Below are 22107 nucleotides of genomic sequence, written 5' to 3'. Positions count from 1 at the left end.
ATTCTTAGATTTAAATATTTGTGATAGCTAATTAACTGGTGTGCTCTAAGATATGGTTTTCCTGATGTCTATGGGAGAACTCCTATTGACTACAAAGGTGTAGGACCAGGACCAGGGCTTCACTGTCCATTGTATATTCACCTCTGTGGGAATGCCCACAACGTAGCTCTGCTAAAGAGGTGGTTGAACTATTTGATTTGGAGTTTTTCTATAGTATATATCCACTAGAAGGGATGGTCTTTTGGGGACAAAGATTTTCAATATCTCTACGCTACTGTCTTATCAGTTTTACTGATTGAGATCCACTTAGTTGATTCTGTTTCTTTTTTTACAAAAGAACAATTTGCAATCAGAAAATGCTGGTGTGCTTGTCAAAAAGTGTGTTTAAAGAAAATACAACAACTCCTCATCCCTTGCAATATGTTTTACCTGACAATGATGACTTAAAATCTGTGGTGGTGTTTTCAGGTGATGGAAACCAGCATTTAGTATTGTTTTATGTTTCCAATTAAATGTCTATTTAATATGAATAAAAAGTATTATATGACATTGTGTTCTTACTCTACATTTTTAATAGATTATAAATCTGTTTAAGCCTGATTTTGATGGCTTGATAAGAGCTATGGCAAGCTGTTTGCAAGTGAGAGACTAACTGAAGCAGTTTGTGTAGAGTCTCTGTCAAGAAAAAGAACCAGGTGTTCTAATGTTCTCTTTCCAGTTGGGCTTTTGTCATGGTCCTAAGGGAAAAATGCACTAGTCATTAAGTTAAGGAAGGAAGGCATTGTTTAAGTGAGCTCTGATCAGTCGTTTTCAGATCTGTAACTCTGTGGTCTGGAAGTGGGCACATTTTCTGCTTCCCTGAAGATATTCTGTAAGTCTAGTGTGAAGCCAGGCCTGTCTTGCTGTCATCCCAAAGACACAAGATGAGGATGAATGGGTTACTGAAGAAACCGAGAGATTGATATAAGCATCCTGTGCTAATGGTGGGGAGAAAGTAGCAGTCCCTGTCTCTGGAAGACACAAAGAAAATGATAGTGGGTGGGAAAGAGAGCTGATTCCTTTTAAGGGATGGATTTGTGGAGATTATGGGTCCCTGGCCAGCCTTTGTCAGTTTGGGGGGTTTCATCAAAAATCCAAACAGATGAGTTTCAGAAAGTTTCACCCGTTTTGGTGTTTTAGTACAAAAGTTTCATCCCTCACTAATAATAATATACCTAACTTACTGGGCATTGTCAGATGTCATTAACATATGTAATACACTTGTATTATATTTGCAATTTGAAAGCCATTAGAGAAGTACAAAGAATTACAAAATAAAATACATCAGAGGATAGAAGTGGGAGTGAGTAAAATTGAGGGGAAAATATTGTTTCCAAAGGGGAAGTCTTTGGACTCCGGAGATCTGAGTTCAGTTCCCAGCTTTGGCACAGTTTTCCTGCATGACTGTGTTGAAATTACATAACCCTTCTCTATGTCAGTTCCCCGTCTGTAAAATAACGCTTCATGCTTTACTGGAGTATTGTGAGGATAAATTCATTAATGTTTGTGAGATACTCAGCTAGGAAGAAAATGGAAATAATTTAAGTATCTATATTAAATAAATAGTAATTTAGAGAGAAGAGTTTGAGTGAAGGTGTTTGAAGAGAGGGAATCATTTCACTGGGTTGGTTTTATTTTGTTTTATATTAAATGGCAGCTGTTTGAAGCTGCACAAAAATTGAAACTTTAGTAGTGTCAGTGAGATGGATAAGTGGGCAGAGTTCAGGAGGGCAGTCGAAGTAATTTGTCACATGGCTCTGCAATTTACCACCTGGATATCATCAGTGTCGCGTGTATATATACCACTGTGTATACATTATTTTTTGAAAGACAGAGAGGATTTGCCAGCAGGTTGTTTCAAGTTCCCACATCTATAGCAATGATGTATTTAATTATTAAAATACAACCCCAAGACCAGAGCAGCCTTCTAAATTCACAACTGCACAACAGACATCTCAAATATGTGACTTCATATTATGTACCAATAGTTTTAATTTGTTTTCTTTTATCTTTACTCATGGCTTTGGTTAAGTGCCAGATATTAAAAACATCCAGAGTGATAACCACTTGGTTAAAGAGAACAAAGAAACGCACTATGTCATAAATATTTTACTGGCATAGATTTTTAAACTAGCAATCCTTTAAACCTTTGTGATGTGTTTCTATACATGTGAACTGCCCATATGTAAAATAGCTAAACTGCATATGCTTTAAGCATGGAACTGAAGTATTAAGTGACTTAATCTGTTGTATTGTACTTTCAGGTTCGAATGTTTACCTATCTGATCGGAAGAGAAGCTGCTTTTGCTGACAACCTCAAATGGATGGCCTGTGCTAACAAAGGTTGGTTTACCTTCTTTAACTGGAAGGTATAATGTTAAGCTTTGTACAATCTTTCAGCCTTGCTACAAGAGTCATCTCATTGCCAGCAGTTTAAGGTGAACTGTTTAGAGGGGATCGGTTGGTTTTTCAGGAAGATAGATTTGTTTGTGAAAACATATCTAGAGTATGAAGACTTAAAAATATAACCAGTTTGATATACATTTATGGTTAATTAAAATGCACCTAAAATATTTCACAGATGTGATTTTCAATTTCTTCTTTGTTCTCAAAGGGTTAGCCTCAATTTAAAAAGCTCCTTCACTGTTACTATTACTATTATTATACTAGTAATATTATTACTATTATTTTATTGGTATTAGGTAGTGCATAGGACTCCGACTGAGATTAGGGCTGCAATGTGCTAGGCACTGTACAAACCGTATAGTAAACCACATCCCTCCCCTGAAGAACTCACAATCTAAATAGGAAAAAGAGATTTGTATCTTGTGAGGAGAAATACATGAGGGTATGAGATGTTCGGGTACTATGGTAATGATGATCATAATAGAACATATGAGAGATGGACATTATATATATAATAGAGAGACAAGGTGTACACAGCTCTGTGTAAGCTCAAAATCTTGTTGCTTTCACCAACAGAAGTTGATCCAATAAAAGATATTACCTCACCCACTGTGTGTCTCTAATAACCTGGGATTGACATGGCTACAACATTGCATACTATAAATAGTAATAATTTAGAAATCACTGATTAAAGTCAATTTTTCTTTATCTTTATTCTTGAAAAATATTATCTGTCATTTTGTTTTTTCTTTGAGCCTCATTACATTATGATGACTCACATAAGGCACTATGCACATAGACATTATTGCTTTAACCACTGTTGTGTCCATCTGATGGGAATTACTCAGTTTGAAGTCTTGTCTTAATCAGCTAATGTTACACCATAATTTAGTTTTAGTCATTGTATAGGAATCCTTTGAAGCATCTTTTTGAAGACAATTTAATCAACCAAATGCTTTAGCTTTGTAGACAGTACAGTACTATAGCTTCATAAAGATCTAAGCACAGCAACTTAGAAATTATGGCCAGGCAATAGGAGCTGCCTGACTAGTTCATCTGGTACATGTCAGTCTCGTTCCTGATGAAGGGAAAGTGCACATCTTTGTTCTTTACCATTACTAGCAACAAACACAGTAGACTTCTCATCACTTTGCTTTTGTATACTCTGATGGAAGAATATTGTAGGTTTGCCTTTTTCTAAACCAGAGGGGGTCAAATCTGGTTCTCTCTCACACCCGGGTAAATCTGGATAAAATCTACTGAAGCTAAAGAAACTACTCCAGACTTAAATGAGTGTGTAAATGAGAGCAGAATCTGGCCATTAGGTGTCATCTGAATGGTTTATTTTAATTATCGTCTCCCTAGACTTTTGCCTCAGATTGCATCGGTTATATGACTTGCTCCCTGACACTAGGGTCTTCCATCTCTGATCTGTAATTCATTTATAGAGTCTAGGATCTGACACTGTAGGAAGCAGCACAACCATCTTCAGCTCAAGTTACATGAGATTCAGAACTTTCCCTTCGATTTTTTAGCTCTGGTTCAGCCAAGTTCTTTAGTGAAAAGACATATTACAGCTCAGGGAGAAGAGACCTAGTAAAGCCGATCTGCAGATTGGCTGAATGACTGCACTGCAGTTTACTTCTTGCATGGGTGGGCCAAAGCGTGTTGTTGTTACTGAGGTCAATGGCCCTAAAATCAATTTTCCTTGCAGTGATTTTCCCCTTGGAAGCACAGCATAGATGAAGGCTGTTTGCAAGGTTTCCAGCTGACTGCATTGTGGACAGCAAAATCCTTTCTTTCGAAAAGGATCACTAGGGAAATTCATACCACCTTGCAAAAGTTCTTTAACTTCTGGAATCTAATGGTTAAACCATGAGACACCCGTCCCCCTTCCCCCACATTTCTCTGCTATATTTTATGCTTAAGTAGGGCATATCTTGAGGGAGTATGGGCTTAATGAGGCTAAGCAGCAAACCATTTTAAATACATTAAAAGAATCAAGACCTCAAACCCCCGGTAGAATGGTTTATGAAATTTACAATAATTTCCCCCATTTTTCTGTAAGCAAGTGCACATGAAGTTAAAAAAAAAAAAAAAAAGTGGAGATTTACCAGGATCTTAAAGTGAACAAAGGTGTAAAGTTTCCCAATGCTCAACTTGCCAAGTTTTAAAGTATGCAGCCACTGCATCTCTCTCAACAGTCACTTTCAACAGAAAGTCGGCCAGCTGTAAAAATAAAGATAGGCCTTAAACTTTTGGTTACTTACAAAACAGAGGGTATGAAACAAATATTTATATGATAAAAGTATGTCAGTTTAATCATTTGACAGTCCCTCTTTTGAATGTTTGTTATTAATTATGCACCCTCAGTGTGGTGGGCCCTTTACAAAACACAGAGGAGGACAAAAGAGGGGATTCATCTCCGCCACACCAGAGAGCCTGGTGAACGGACAAAGGAAGAGAGGCTTGTGCATCCCTTATCTTGGGGTTGATGGGAGCCTAGCAAAAAAGCTGTGCAGTCCTGAGGGTTTGCCCAACTTGTGCCTTAATGACAACAGCTCCATGGCCTGTTATATTATTAGGAAATAGCTGAGGTCTAGGAAGCACCAGCTACATCCCCTTGCACAAACAGCATCATCCCAACACCTCCAGCACTGTGGGCTCTTGCAGCAAGTGGCACAGAGACAGTTATGCATGTTGTTCACCTTGTTGGGAAAGCCCCTTTTGCTGGGGGTATTCTGCTGGGGAGCATTACAGCTCCAATGCAGTGATGAATACCCTCCTTAGTCCCTCTCCAAGGAGACTAGGTTCTAATCTTGTATTCCTTACAAGAACACTGCACCCATTTTGTTCCATGACCTGAAAGTGGGACACATTTCTTATCAAGTACACAGTGCACTGTTGAAAATAGTTTGTTGTTTTGAGCTGTTTGGGATCTAATGCTACTGGTGGACATTTGGCTGAAAATCACTATTATCTTAGGATAATGGGAGTATGGAAAGGAAGTCTAATTTCAGAGGATAATCATTTAACCAAATTATATTTAATGTTTAACCAAATAATTTTATGAAACATCATGTTGAGTCTTATGAAATGGCCTATAGTTCCTGGAAGAACTTTTATTACCTAAAAAAATAGTAGTTGTTGTGTGTGAAAGTGAATCTTAGACGATATAACTTCTGTACCAAGCAGCCAGAGGAAGTTGTAAGAATGTGTAAGTTAAAGCAAAGGTTTATCTGGTATAACTCACATAGGCTTCGCAGCTGTGCTCAAGGATTTCAGTGCATAACTCTTTATTTCCTGATTAAACCTCAAAGTCTAAAGAAGGAGGAGCTGAAATCCCCTGGTTAACAGTTTCATATAATGGGTGAGTGTGTGATTCAGTTGAGGATTGGCTTTTGTGACATATGGTAGTATTACACACACAAATAATCAAACAGTCCAAATACTTGGTGGAAGTGCAATACAACAACGTTGCCTCCCCTTGGCCTTAACTCTAGTATAATAACTTACAAGGGAGAAAATGCAAAAATAAATATTTGAACAAGTATGCAAAAATTTTGGGGAGTTCCATCACTCAGGCTGTGGCAACTCATTACACTTTATTATAGTGGAAGTTAAAGTTCAGGGAAAACTACTGTGTCTCAGAAGAAAGTAAATAAATCAATGCTACCTGGAAAGCATGAGCCAAAAGTTCACAATAGGCAGCTAATTCTAGTATTAATTATAATTTCATGGAAATTATAAACTGATTGCAGGCTTTTAACATGAGCCATGAAGTCTAAAAACACATTAAAAGGGAGACTAAACATTCAAAAGCCTACAGTGCAAACTCAAACCCAGCTTTGAGAAGAACACCACAAAGGAAAATAAAGAGAATGTATATGGTTACAGCTATGACTCCAGTCCTCACCTACTTCCTATTATCAATCAAAAATTAAATTTCTTAACAAAAACTCTTACAGAAAGACATTTTTAAAAAGGTCAATAATTTTAATAGGCTGAGCCTAGCTGATTAAATGCATTTGGTTAAGCCCTGTAACACACTTTTTTTTGTCTCAACTTTCCACCCCATATTCATCTACATCACTGGCTTATGTCATGAAAAGTTATTTTGGTTATACAGTTTTGTTCAGATCCTTTGGAGTATGATGCACTATTCCAAAAAGAAATGAAGCACTTCACATGTGTCATGGTGCCTAGAAATGTCAAATGTGTGCGTGTGTATGCCTCTTTGTGTATCTTTAAAAGAGAGTACTTTGTATTTATATAGGATATGGACAAGAATAACCTCCTTAAGTGGATATCTCTATTGCCATAAAAGGGATTTTGGCAATACCAAAACATATCCCTTCGTTATCTGCAAAATAAAGTTAGTAGGAAAATGTTTGTCATTCTCAGTATTTTGACGCTGTATCTTGCCATATGCACAAATTTAAAATGAAAAAAGCTGGTACAAAATACCACATGGTTCCCTGTTGATTGTTGTTTAAATTATCGTTGGGTTAGTGTGGGTCATGTCTGTTGTTCCATTCTTCACCGACCTCCAGGAGTTAGTGTCTTCTCTTTCTGCATAAAAAAGAAAGAGGGGGGAAAGACCATTTTATCTGAAACATAGTGACATAAAAACCTTGCATGGGGCACCCTAGCTTATGCTGACTTTCTGTGGAGGCAAGCTTTATTTCAAAGGTAGCATAAGGACTTGTGAATGAAGGATGCGCGAGTCTTAGAAATTCAGAAACTTGTTAAATGAATATTCAAAGTAGTAATTTTAATAGAAATTTAACATTAAAAATATCCTGTAATTCTGACTTGAAAATATGTGGAAAAGAAAAAATTGTTGGATAAGAATCTCTCCGTGGTCCTGGGCACATATACACATAAAGTTTTTTTTATGATACAGTAGAATCTCAGAATTACAAACCGAGTGGTCAACCACACGCCTCATTTGGAACCGGAAGTATGGAATCAGGCAGCAACAGAGATGGGAAAAAAAAATCAAATACAATACAGCACCGTCTTAATCGTAAACTACTAAAAAAATAAAGAGTAAACAGCATTTTTCTTCTGCATAGAAACTCTGAGGTGTTTGTAATTCTGAGGTTCTACTCTAGTTAGTAATCTGCTTCTATTTTTATTACTTGTTCAAGGATCTAATGTGTAATGGCCTCTTAAAATTTGAACTCTGTGAAGGCAGGGCTGGTCATATGTTGCTCAGTAGCGTGGTGCCTAGCACAACTGAGGCCCGATCCCTGATTGGGTCCTTAGGAACTATCTAGAAATAATACATAATAGTAATAAGCTCATATAAACTGTACACTATATAAAACAAAGCATTAAGAAACATACAAGGAAGTCGCAAAACATAATACATAATACATTTTGGAATAATAACTCAAGGTCATGTGGAAATATCTAAAAAAAACTCATGACTAAACCATGCTCTTTTAGGATTATTCAGAAAAACAATTACAAAATGTAAAAAGGGGCATATGTGTGGGGGGAAATACTCCCTATTTTAAGTCCCCTATCCAGAGGCTTTAGAAATAGCAGCACATTTTTAAAAGGGTTTGTGTGCTCCTTAGCATAGTTTAGTTTTGCTTTTGGTGGATTTTTCCTCAGCTGCAACTGACACACTGGCCTAAAAGAAGGAGATGGAGATAAAGTTAGTTAATTTCTTTGTGTGTCCGTCTCACCTGCCTAAATTTCCATGAGTAGCTAGTTATTTTGAGTGCTCAACCAGAGATCCCATAAAGATGCTGAGCATCTCCCTTTTTAAGATGTCTCAAGGTGAACACCCCAAAATTGAGGTGTTTCAAAATCACCTTTGAAAATGTATGCTATCGCTTATAAAATAAAAATAATACTTACCCACAACTGTGCAGTGCTCGGAGTCCTTGATGAAAGGTCTTAGAAACCAAAATGTTTTGGGGGTTTTATTTATTGAGTTCCATACTTAAATAGTTTATATAGAAAAGTAATTAGATTTTAGGTATGTAGTGACCTTTACACAATATAAAAAGGGCTAGATAATGAAATGTGTGTTAGTGCTGACAGGAAGGGAAAGCCCACGTTTTGGCTACAGCTATCCTGCAGCCACAAAAATGGAGAGCTCAGCATGTCAGAAAGGCTAATATACATATTACCTTTTCCCAAAAGTATTCTCAATCAATAACTCATGAAATAAAGGTAGACTTTTCTATCTTTCCACCATTTATACAGAATGTAGTTTTCCCAAGAACAGATTTCCCAATTAAGATTGAGTCAGTCGTTAAGCTGCTAGGCTTCAAAAGCTCCAAAAAAAACCAGACCAAAAACAAATCATCTCCTTTAAAGTGAAATTTAAGGCTGAGAATATGTTTCAGTAAGTTAATATCCTTATAGAACATTCTAATTAGTAAATAAAATTTAACACAAACCAAACTCCCCAAACCATACAATGCCAGGAAATGCAGAGTTAAAAATTATAAAAGCTAAAATATTTGAAAGAATAAGAATTCACAGATAAGGCAACCAAATTTATCTGAACTTTGCCCTCAGAGAAATGTAAGTGTCCCATCTGTCTTTGCTGGTTGAGTATGAAGATATGCACCAAAGAAAATAGTTTTTTTAACTTATTTCATATCCACATATTTCCGATATGTAGAGTGAGCCACATCATCATACACCTTTGCACTGTTCATGTAAGTGCTATAATTTCATGTTCTGGAGACAAGAGGAATTCTATATATATGGAAACATGCCATATTTGTATCAAGTGACACATGGATTATTGGTTGGCACATGAGGACAAGCTTTAAAGAGGAGTGCGTTATGATTGGCTACAATGTTTGTCTAGCCAAGAATTTGTTGTTTTGTACTGTTTTATCATCTTTTCTGACTCTCTCTGACCGTAAAGTTGGGTGGGCTAGATCAGTGTTACTCATCCTTTTTGATACCAGGGACCAGCTTGCTAAACTGTGTCAAGGAGGTCTCCGGGACCGGCACCGGTTCACGGATCAGTCGTTGAGAAATACTGGGCTAGATCATGCTAATAGCACTAAGTAAGTTGTGGTGCAGAGATACAGTGCCTCACAGAGGAGCAGTGGGTGAGATCTGCCTAAAAGAATCATGATCTCTCTTGGAGCTCCCTGTTCGGGGTTGGGGGAGGAAAGCACAATCTGCCACCTTCCCCCACTTAAAAGGGCAATGTATTTTTCCCATGCTTAGCAACTGGTGGAGTATCAAGCTCAGGCTGTGCCTGCTTCCAGATTCCTTTCTGATGAGCAGGTTCTGTGTGGGGGCAAGGGGGGCAGCCTCTGCACCTCTCCCTAGTGCAGGTTCTGCAATTCTGGTGAGCCACAGTCTAGGACTTTACGTTGAAGATTGAGGTATTTTTGTAGTCACCAATAAGGTGAAATGCTTTATTATGGATGGCTAAAGTAGTCTGAGTTACTGATTTTTCTCAGCACAAATATCTATGGCACTCTCTACCATGGTATCTGACTGCTTAACAACCTTTAATGTAGTCATCCTCACAACACACCTGTGAGGTACTATTCTCCCATTACACCTATGGGAACTGACACGGTCTTTCACTTCTGTGGACTATTTCATATCTGCAGGAGGGAGCCTCACATGCATTATATTTATAATGGCCAGAGAGTTATAAAATGTAACCCACAATGAAAGAGAAGTGGATCAAAAAACTTGTCGTAAATGTGATAAATTAATGATAGAAATGTATAAAAACCTTAAAAGGTGTGGAAGTTTGGGTTATGTCAAATGAGAATCCAAACTTTTGTACACTTAGTTGAAGAATACTGTAATTCCAAGGATCTGAAATTGCTTTATAAATGTTACTCAGTTTAGCTTCAGAACAAACCTGTGTGGTAGATAGCATAAATGAAACCATATTAAAGATGAAGAAAACTGTAAATGTCCTATCTACAATCACAGAGCAAGCTGAGATGTCTTAAGATCCAGACTCCCACTGTAACCGTGACGACATTACATATATCCAAAAACCTTTAGGTTTGGTAATTAACTAGACATCTCAGACTTTGTACTTTTGATGCTGGATGGAATTAGAAAATATTAAAGGTCACAAAAATGAGGAAGGAAAAAACGTTAGTCAAGCTTTTTGAAAAGTCAAAAGTTCCACTTGGAACTTTGATAGAAGATTTTGGTCTGTTGTTTTATCCAATCTGGTTTTTCCCTCTCTACTAAATACAGCTCAACAGTTGTTGTTTCCAGCTGCCTATCACCATTTGAAGGCTGGTGCTCTAACCCTTCAAAGATCAGGAGTTGTGGTAATGCCTCTTTCCTGTCCATTAGGCATCCGTCCTCTGGTAGTAGAGAAGAGGGTTGGTGTTGAATGGAGATCCAGACACAGTAGTGTAGATGAGGTTAAATTTGGGTAAACGCATACAGTAGTCTGGGCAGGGCTGTGGCCTTGGAGTTGCTCCAAGCCTTTATCATATTTGGATTAAATGGGATTGGCAGGGCAAGGACATGTAAGGATACTTTGCATTTGAGGTCATTGAAAGAGAATAAAGCTGGTGACATTGTAGGTGGCTGTGGCCTTCCCTATTTCACTGCTGCCAGGATACTGCCTTTAGGAGGTGTCATGTTTCAAGGTTTATGATTCAAAGTTGTGATTATTTACCCAAGTGATTCTGATTCTATTCTCATTGGCCCCTGCCATTTGCAAAGAATGTATTACGGTATCAGGAGTTTATTCACATTCCATGCCACCCAGGATTGAGAGTGTGGACAGGTCTGAAATGGAGTACCACGACTATTTTTTCCCCATTTTGACCCCAATTCACTTCTGTAAACTGACACCTGAAACTAGATCAGTTTTGCATGGTTTGGTATAATGTTGTAAAGAGTTAATACAGTTCTAATTTTTATTAAGTATTTACCATGAAAAAAATCCCATAATTTCTACTTTACCATGAAACCACAAAACTGTCTTGGAACCAAAAACTTAGGATAAGCTATGCAATGGTGTAGAACAGTCTCAGGAACTGAGTCCTTCAAAGGCTGACACACTGTTTCACAGACTTCTGCTTTCACAAATTAATATTGGACAAGGCTGCTTCTCATCAAATATGGTCCTTTTGCATGTCTCCTTTGGAGACAGTTAAACAGAAAACACAGCAGACATAACATGCATCATATTTATTGTTGGAATCTTCCTTAATTCTTTTTGTTAGCCTCATAACTTGGAATCTCTGTGTTTTCACAGGGTTTTTTACTCAGATCTCTACATTAGCTGACGTGCAGGAGAACGTCATGGAATACCTCCATGTTCTTAGCCGACCAAAGGTTATTGATCAAGAGCATGATGTGGTATGGACTGAAGCATATATCGACAGCACTGTAAGTCTGCATGAGAAAGCATTTAAAACACATGCTTACAGAAGAAGATGAGGAATTAGATTTAAACCTGCTATTGTGGTTAACAATACTAGTTGTGCATCTTTCCACCCTTTGACTGTCACTAGGTGGGGGTTAAATTTTACAAGGTTTGAATGAACTAATTCCAGTTACAGCAGTTAGTAGGTGTTTATACATTTGTAAATAATGTAGGAATACATAGGTCAGACCCAAAAAGTAACAGTCACTGTTGCCTTTATGATCATCAATGTTTAGTTTGGTTGTTAGACTTGACCAGTAATATAAAGATTAGTAACTTGTAGTAATCATCATTTTCCAAATGCCTTTAAATGAATGTAAATTTAACTATAAACTACATTAAATGAGACTTCTGCAATAGTTGTTAATATATTTAATCTACAGAGGTAGGCCAATGACTAGGTGACTACTAAGATGTTTTCAATTGAAGAATATTGAAAATGTTGTACGTGTTATATATTAAAATAGGACAAATCCTTTTTGTTCTGGTTGGTAGATGACTTGGTTACCTTACTGATGTATAATTTTCAGGTTCGGCACCTGGGAAGCATTAGATTTAATGCAGATTTTCTTTTTTGAAATGACAGTTAATTTACTGATCATATGTTTAGCAAGTTGTGTCTGACCCAGGTAAAGATTCATTTTATTTGGTTTCAGCAGCTTGGTTAAGCTTTTTTTCTTTCTTTTTCTCATTTACCTAATTGGGAGTAACATATTGTAGAAGCACTCCATAAAGCAAGAGTTGCAGCAAATGTTCTTAATTTAGTGTGAAATGGTTACAAATATTGGTTCGGAGGAGTAGAAATCACAGATCAGCAGCTGCAAAGCTGTTCATTTATTTTAACTGTTTTTAATCCTCATGAGAACCGGGCAAACTGAGAAAACCCCATCAGGTGAGCTCAAACCTTCCCTCCCTAGCCCCTGCTCCCCCCCCCCCCGCTTTTTTTTCTTTCTTTTTCTTTAAGGGAGTAGGGGGGGAAAGTTTTAAACTTTGCCAAGCTGTTGAGCCGCTAGCAAGCTTAAAATAAAATCATCATAAAAATGTCCCAGAAAAAACAATTGAAGATGCTGTTTTATTTCAGTTTTAGGTTGAGTTAAGTCTTCTTCTTTTGTCTGAATTGTGGTCTTGGACAGAATAATTTAAAACAAATATGAACATCTATAGTTACCAAAGAGGAAAAAAAAATAGTCCCATTTGGAAATGTTGTTTTGGATGTAATCCACTTATTTCCTATTTCCTGTTTTACCAATAAGTAGCAGTTAAGAGCATGATTAATCTGCACTCCTCCTTTTCTTCATGGAAACGTTAGGGTGAGAAGGGTAAAAAGTACATAGAGCCTCAAAGTTCCCTGCTTCAAGACATTTTCTGAAATGGGGAGAGGGCTGGTAGAATCTAAAGTGTTTTGTTTTAATTCTCATAATGTTTCTCTCTCTCTCATATCTCCTATGCTTTAAGTAGTCAATACATCTTATTTTGCATCTCTGATAACACTCTTCTTTCATATCTGTATTTCTGATGCCTTTGGGTGAAAACTCCTTGTAAGTTATGTCTTAGAGGTCAATTCTCTTTCTTATCCTCTTTCTCTTTAACCTGGATAAAGAGTGTGTTTTGTTGCAACCCAAACAAGCCAGCAGCTGCTGCTCTCTATCCGCCCAGCTCTGAAGGCAGTGCTGAAGTAAGGGTGGCAATACTACGACCCGTCCTACAATAGGCTTGCCAACCTCCTTTTGGGTCAGGACACCTAGTATGAGAAATGCTGTATAGATTCATAGATACAAAGGTCAGAAGGGACCATTATGATCATCTAGTCTGACCTCCTGCACAACGCAGGCCACAGAATCTCACCCACCCGCTCCTGCGAAAAACCTCTCACCTATGTCTGAGCTATTGAAGTCCTCAAATCGTGGTTTACAGACTTCAAGGAGCAGAGAATCCTCCAGCAAGTGACCCGTGCCCCATGCTACAGAGGAAGGCGAAACACCTCCAGGGCCTCTTCCAATCTGCCCTGGAGGAAAATTCCTTCCCAACCCCAAATATGGCGATCAGCTAAACCCTGAGCAAATGGGCAAGATTCACCAGCCAGATACTACAGAAAATTCTTTCCTGGGTAACTCAGATCCCACCCCATCTAACATCCCATCACAGGCCATTAGGCCTATTTACCATGAATATTTAAAGATCAATTAATTACCAAAATCATGTTATCCCATCATACCATCTCCTCCATAAACTTATCGAGTTTAATCTTAAAGCCAGAAAGATCTTTTGACCCCACTGCTTTCCCTGGAATGCTATTCCAAAACTTCACTCCTCTGATGGTTAGAAACCTTCGTCTAATTTCAAGTCTAAACTTCCCAATGACCAGTTTATATCCATTTGTTCTTGTGTCCACAGTGGTACTGAGCTTAAATAATTCCTCTCCCTCTCCGGTATTTATCCCTCTGATATATATAGAGAGAGCAATCATATCTCCCCTCAACCTTCTTTTAGTTAGGCTAAACAAGCCAAGCTCCTTGAGTCTCCTTTCATAAGACAAGTTTTCCATTCCTTGGATCATCCTAGTAGCCCTTCTCTGTACCTGTTCCAGTTTGAATTCATCCTTCTTAAACATAGGAGACAAGAACTCACACAGTATTCCAGGTGAGGTCTCACCAGTGCCTTGTATAATGGTACTAAAACCTCCTTATCTCTACTGGAAATACCTCCCAGCTTTGTATCATCCGCAAACTTTATTAGCACGCTTTTGTATACTTTTACCCTATTGTATTGTATGGGTTAAAAGTACACAAAAGACCAGTTTTCATGGGAGACCAGATTTAATGGCCCGCAACACAATTTTCATGGCCGCGAATTTGGTAGATTCTTATTTAGAACAGTTAAAGCACAAATTGTCAACATCATATATCAAAATTCAAAAGTAAATAGCCTTAAGTCAAATGCTAATATGTTCTCAAGCAGCATTTTTCTTTCTTTGCCTATGTGTAAATTAAGATTATTGGTGGAAATATTTTTTCATCGGTTTGTGTGTGTATGGAGAAATAGATGTTTATTGACACTTACAGATAAAAAGCTAATCCTTCCAAGTCCACTTACATTGTTTATAATCCTAACTAAATACAGCATGAGGGAGTAAATGCAATACCTACTTGAGAACAGCAGAGTGAGTTTAGAGAAGCAGTTTGGAGGAGAAAACAGGAAAAATAAAAACAGTTGAGGTGTTACATTCTTGAATAAAGAATCTTAATCCAAATGAATGCTGATTTATTTCAATCAAAATAAAACACTTTAAATCTCTGCTTTCTGTGCTCTCCTCCCACCCCTAGACTCTGATTAATTTGATTAGTAGTTATTTATATTTTGGTAGGGCCTGAGGGCCCCATTATACCTGGTGCTCTAGGGTAAATCCCTTTTCTTTCCCAAATCAACAGTGAGACTATACAGGAAGAGGATAAATGGAAAGAACCGTAGTTCAAGCCCTGGGAAAATAGTGCAGAAGGAGCCTTGTAAAGAACATCCCCATTCTCAGATCTAGATCTATGTGAAAGTTCCAGCGCCAGGTCCTTAACCTTGCTATTGGTGCATCAACTTTCATGGGAGATGTGGGTGCTCAGCACTTCTGAAAATAGAGCCGCTTACAGGTGACTCTCGGCATGTATGTGCCTAATTTTAGGCAATCAACTGTAATGTTATGCCTGAGTAGGGATTGATAAAAAGTATGGAACTACTTGAGAGTGGCGATTCATTTTGTGTGATATGGTGAATGAGTGGTTTTCAACCGAGGATATAGACTTCCTAAGGGGTCTGTAGAATCCCTGTCACTGGAGATTTTTAAGAACAGGAAAGACCAACACTTTTCAAGGGTGGTCTAGGGACACTTAATCTTGACTCAGTGTGGGGCCAGGGGATTGACCAGGTGGCTCTTAAGGTCCCTTCCAAATGTACATTTTGATCACTCTATGTCCAGCTACAACTTGTCAATGCAAGTGAACATGGCTTGGGAAAGGGGATGTGGTGGCATCCTGACACCCCAGTGGTCCCTGGCTGAAGGAATGGCTCCTTGGGGCCATATGTAATTAGATGTAAAGAACAATCCTTAAATTGGGGATTAAACTAGGCACAAACTGGGCAGCACAAGAAACAGAGAGGCACAAATATGGCCTCAGTCACTAACTGTGGTACAAAAAAACTAGCCCAGGACTAGTGCCTCAGTTTTCACTTTGTGAATATTTGCAAGTGAAAGTTTGTGGATTTATCAGAGGGTGAAATTTGGCCAATTGAGGCCACTGTCAGTTTTCATGATGAAAATTTTCTCTCTCATATAAATATGAGAGAGGGCAATGTTTTGCCTGCAGCTTCCCCTACTGTAAAAGCTATGGTTCAGATAATTGTTTCGTACAGCTCAAATCATAATAGAAGCTGCTTCCCCATGGTAAACTTCTAAATAAGGCTAGGTTTTAGTCACAGGTATTTTTAGTAAAAGTCATGGATAGGTCACGGGCCGTAAACAAAATTCACTATTTTAACTCTGACTAAAACATGGGGGGGGCAGCTTGGGGGGATGGCCCAGGGGTGCCACGGGTGCTCACTGTATGTGTGGGGGTGAACAGCGCAGCGGTGCTTGCGGGGTTGGCAGGGCTGGGACAGGCTCCCTACCCGGCTCCTGGGAAACAGTGACCTCCAGCTCCTAGCTCCACGTGCTGCCTCCCCTGGCCCCAAGCCCCAACTCTTCAGCTCCCATTGGTTGGGAACCACGGCCAGTGGGAGCTGCGAGGGCGGTTCCTGCAGATGGAGGCAGCACATGGAGCTAGGAGCCTAGTCCCCCAGGTAACCACCGCCGTGCACCCCAAACCCCATCCCTGAGCCCCCCCACACACTCTTGCTGCTGTGGTCTCGGGGCAGGGGAGGGGGCTGAGTTGCTCAGGCACCCCCGGTTCAGGTGCACTGTCAGCTGCAGAAGTCATGGAGGTCACAGAAAGTCACAGAATCCATGACTTCCATGACCTCCGTGACAAAAACAAATCCTTACTGATGTCCCGCTGACACTGTTGACAACCATGGTTGTTCCTCGAATCTCTCTGCTAAGGAAAGGGCTCCCTGTACCAGAGATCCCACCTGGATGTAGAATGAGGCATATGGAGAAAGTGTTTGAAAATATGTAAATAAATGTCCCACCTTCTTTCTGTTTGGACAGTGACTTGCGAGAGGTGGACTAGTCAGGCAGAGATTCGTAACACAACAGCAGTGATGTAATACTATATATATATAGCATAGTATATTTCCTCTGTGTAACTGAAGAGGGCTTTTCATTTTCATACACATTTACAATTTGCCTCACAGTTAATCACTTACTGGGCCTTTTCAGGCATGTGATAAGGGGCAAATGACTAGTAACTTGAAGCATCTTTTATTGGAGTTCTAGCAAGGTTTATTGACAATTCTAGCCATCAGGTCAGTGTAGCAAAGGAACATTGTTTTGAACAATGCATATCAGATCTTGAAATGGAGGGTGGGGAAGTGGAGTAGCAATATTCACCTGAGCTTTGCTCACAAAGTAGGCTCCATCTACAGATTAATGTTCATGAATTCTAGATGCCAAAATAAGACGCCACTCACAGGCGCTTAAGCAGCTGTTCATGATATGCTTCTCCCTCTTCTTTCATCAATAGAAAAGTCAACAGCATTAACATTTAGAATAACTACAGGGTTAAGACCACACTGAGATGAATGGGGCAGTTTAACTCTTGCAAGCTCAGGCAGACATTACCGCATTGATTGCAGTCAGTTCACATTCTTGTGGCTTTTGTATCCATAAAGGCAAAGGCTTTTTTTAATGACATTGTAGAGTCTGAAGCACAAGATGGCAGCCTTCAGAAAAAAAGTACTGACTTGAGTCATCACCAGCAGGCTTAATTTGACTCCTGTATGAGTCTCTAAATCCTTCTACAATGTTATCTTCTTTCACATCCTTCCTACTCCTTTCTAGTGGCACACAGAGCTATAATGCAGTGGTTCTCAAACTGTGGGTCAGGACCCCAAAGTGGGTCACACCCCCATTTTAATGGTTTGCCAAGGCTGGCTTAGATTTGCTGGGGCCCAGGGCCGAAGTCTGAGTGTTTCAGCCCTGCGTGTTGGGACTCAGGCTACAGGCCCCCCACCTGGGGCTGAAACCCTTGGGCTTCAGCTTTGCTCCCAACCCCACCCGGTCAGTGGGCCTCAGGCATGTTCAGGCTTCAGTCCCCGCTCCTGGGGTCATATAGTAATTCTTATTGTCAGAAGGGGTTTGTGGTGCAATGAAGTTTGAGAACCCCTGCTAACGTATAGTTCAAAATAATCACTGGCATAAAATTCATTTATGATTATTTTCAAGTAAATGCTTTTTCATTGTGTTTGCACTGCTGGTGGGCTCATATGATGACATTCGGGCAGCCTGGTTCAGCACCTCATTCCCCCCCATGAGTGGCAGGATTAAGGGGGGGGAACTCAATTCGCTCTAGCCTAGGATTGAATATAACTAAGAACAAAAGCTTGTGTTTTGAAACAGATATTTCTGAAGTGTCTACTCTGACACTTGTTGTTTAACTAACATGTCTTAATTCATAATCAGTTGATTTGTGCTAGACCTTCACTGAAAATTCAAATCTAGTCAAACCCTCAGAACTATTGTTTCTGGCTCTCTGCAGAATCCAGCAGGCATTATAATCAGGTCACATTTTCAAGATTATCTCTGCAACCGTCAGGCTATTTGCTATTTATTTGTAAAAAAATAAAAATAAAATGGAAGCTGAGTTTCTGGAGTACAATTCTAAGGCAAAAAAATTAATTCTGTGGCAATTCCACAGCCCCAGAATTGCAAAATACATGAGGCCCTCTGTATAACACACATGGATGCAGCATAAGCTACATTAGGTCTTAAGCTTTTATTATCTCTTTTCTTTCCAAGAATTTAAGTTGAGGTAAACTACATAAACTACATACCATTCAATTTCCTTTGCACACATTGCATGTAGGAGCTTTTATGAAGGAATAAAAATGAAGTCTTACCCGATTTCAACTAGACTCTATTCCCAGAGATATCATCACATACCTTTTCTGGCATGAGTTAATTGTGCTATTATCATAAGTGGATGTAATTAGCATTTTTATCATGGTAAAAGGTGCCCAGGGCTGGAATTTTTTAGTAGATTATGTATTTCAGTACTGCATCCCACTAATATGTTTCATAGCAAGTATGGAAAGATCTTCTGTCACCACAGCAAGTAAATATTAGACATAACTATGTTAGTGAATATTAGTAAATACCATTTATAAACATCTATGAAAAGAGAATTTACACACCACCCATAAATGATTAAATTTGATTTCATGACATTTTTTTTTTGGTCCCACACTTTTTACGATGGCCCCTGCTATCATTGTGTTGTACTTACTTTTCCAGCTTTATCTTCCTTACATTGCCCTATCTTTTTCCTGCCCCTCATGATCCTGTGATTAAGACTAATTGTCAATGAAACTGTGCATGGCTGATTTTAGAGGATGGGTCTAAAGTCCCTGCAAGGTTTCTTGGAGATTAATGTCCTGTATAATCCAATCTTCCAGATAACAATCCTCTGGTACTCCCATACCCCACCTTCTCCCAGGCCCCTGGGACAATTTTTGCTAACTTTGTTATCATAAGGGGAGGGTCTCTATTACCTGTTCTCTATCTTCTGACTCTCTGAGTGTTTAGGGTGCACCGGATAGCCACTTCCCCATCTTGAACAATGGTTCTTGCTGCTCCAACACAAGTTATCTTGGGAGTGGCAGATGCTTCCTGTTTTCATCCCCTAATTAGGGTGGAAGGGCAAGAGAAACACACCCTCCCCTGCTTCCAGGTCAGTATCCCTTAGAATCAAGCAATTCATTGCCCTTCACAGGAGAGTGCTGTTATCCCAGATTATGGCTCAGAAATTCCCATGAGAGTTGCACCAGTTCACTGCCACTATGTACGTCTACACTACCCGCTGGATCGGCTGGTAGTGATCGATCCATCGGTGATAGATTTATCATCCCCGATCGCTCTGCCATCGACTCCTGTACTCCACTGCAGCGAGAGGCGGAAGCGGAGTTGACGGGGGAGTGGCAGCAGTCAACCCTGCGCTGTGTGGACACGAGGTAAGTCGACCTCAGATACGTCGACTTTATCTATGCTATTCTCGTAGCTGAAGTTGCGTAACTTAGGTCGATCTTCCCCCCACTCCCAGTGTAGACCAGACCTAGTTTTACAGATGGAATTTTGTAGATTGAATTTGGTCGTGGATCCTAATTTTAATGAGAGCTTTTGGATTTATTTGGCAGGATTTGAATCCTTGGAGACTCTTCTCCCTTTTCTGATAAATAGCCTGGGTTTACCCACTTGATCTCAATGCGGAGCAAACTCCCCATGCATGGATCTCAGCCTTTCCATTAGGCGGATGGGGGCTCAGGCCCCTCCACAGCATCCTTGTCTCTTCCACTCCACAGCTCTGCAGAGTTCTCTCTGCAACTCAGGTGTCTCTGAGGAGATAGGATGGGGTTTGGAGAATGTCTATCGTCTACCCTCCAACCTGGATTAACTTACCTGGAAAAGATAATACAGCCCTAGCATGGATTACCTTTTCATTTTATCTCTGACAAATACAGCACACCTAGGAGGGGTCCCTGGTAGTGCTGTTCCACTGAAGTAACACTGCCAGGAGCCACAGCCTATTTGGAGCTACAGGCCTTCTTCTCAGATGACCAAGGCCTCCTGCAGTTAATTTGGGCTCTAACAGGTTTGGAGAAGGGTCCTGTGACTTTTACACTGGTAAGACAACACACACACACAAAAATAAAGAGGTGTGTGTCCACCTGCCCTCCTCCCCCGATGAGATGATGTGGGGGCACCTCTCAGGGAATCATCATGGAGATTTCTATGCAAAAAGCCTTCCCCAGAGGTTTTGAGAACTGTCTGGCCCAAAATTTCCAATCACTATAATTAAACATTCCAGTTTTCCACTCAACTGTTCTAATCCATTAGCTTTACTGCTGTATCAAGAGTAAACAAATTACTGCTAACGACATTAATTGTGTTAAATCCAGTAAGATCCTGTGTATCAATTGACAAAATATAATGAATGCTCAAGATTGTAAATGTATAAACCTCTCAAATGAATAGAATTCATGCACACTCATTATCTTTTAGGTGCAGCTCAAAATGTCATTAATAGAATGTGTTCCTTTTTGTAAGCTAATGCACAACTTGAAAAACTTATGCTTGGCAGTTGGGTGCTAATCAGTGCAAGGAATGTTGTGCCACTTAAATGAGAGCTTAGGGTCCCAGATCACACACAACAGGTATAAGAGCGGCATGGCCCAATAAACAGACAAATTGAGAACCCTGAAAAGAAAATGGGCATGTGAGAGAAAATAAAATCTGCTATGAACTAATGGAAATATGATCGTTTAAAATAAGAATTAATTTTGCAATTTCCCTGCTGGTGTGCACCAAATATACAATTTCGAAGGCATGTAGACAAATATATTATGGATAAATTGTGCTTTTCAGTGTACACACTCATACATAACCTTTCAGCGCTTAAAGTAAACCCTTGTATGCCCGATAAATTACATGTTTGTGTTTGCCCCAGTGCTAGTGTTGGAATGTCTGCCATTAGGGGAATTTTCAGTGATTGCATTAGCCACAGAGTGTTGCCGCACAGATCTAATTGCTGGTTGTCAGAGCTGCTAGAAAAAAGTTGTAAGAGATGGCAATATTTATTTTAATGAGTTAACACTTTTCATGTGCATCACTGTGTGTACAGTATGTGCACAATAAAATGCCACAGATCAAAAAGATGGTCCAAACATCAAACCAAACCAAACCAAAACTCTGCACTTAAAGAGGAGCATGAAATTTCCTGCTGGGGATGTGGAACATGGAATGCCATCTGTATTATATGGCACTGAGAAAACTGATTATGGTTGGACCTCTATTTCATAGCAGATGGGTTCATTAAATTTAATAGCCTCCAGAGCCTTAGAAACAGTGTTAAAAACATGTGGAACATGCTGTGACACTTCACTTCTCACCCCACAGTCATTATAACTCTGGCACAGACTATAAATATCACTGTACTTTATTTCCATTGAAACGGATTACTATTATAATTATTTTTGCTAGTGTACAGTTACTTAAAAAAAGGAGAATAGAAATCCTATTTGACAGCATGATAGGCAGTTGTCTCAGCATACCAGCAGCC

At 39.3% G+C, this 22107-nt stretch overlaps 1 protein-coding gene across 8 annotated transcripts in view; it reads left to right on the top strand.

Moving 5' to 3' along the window:
- CACNA2D3 (calcium voltage-gated channel auxiliary subunit alpha2delta 3) overlaps positions 1–22107 on the top strand; it is a 735544-nt gene that overhangs the window by 482355 nt on the left and 231082 nt on the right. For all 8 annotated transcript variants that reach the window (XR_012159822.1, XM_073351526.1, XM_073351529.1 and 5 more), the window contains 2 exons: positions 2304–2382; positions 11681–11814. Coding sequence is in view for 7 of the 8 variants with exons in the window: in XM_073351526.1 (XP_073207627.1) it covers positions 2304–2382; positions 11681–11814 (213 nt within the window). In the remaining variant the exon portion in view is untranslated. The remainder of the gene's footprint in view (positions 1–2303; positions 2383–11680; positions 11815–22107) is intronic.

Source organism: Lepidochelys kempii, chromosome 7, assembly GCF_965140265.1.
Source record: "Lepidochelys kempii isolate rLepKem1 chromosome 7, rLepKem1.hap2, whole genome shotgun sequence".
In the NCBI taxonomy this organism is placed as follows: Eukaryota; Metazoa; Chordata; order Testudines; family Cheloniidae; genus Lepidochelys; species Lepidochelys kempii.
Note: the sequence above shows the minus strand (reverse complement) of the source record. Positions and strands in the feature narration are given on the sequence as shown.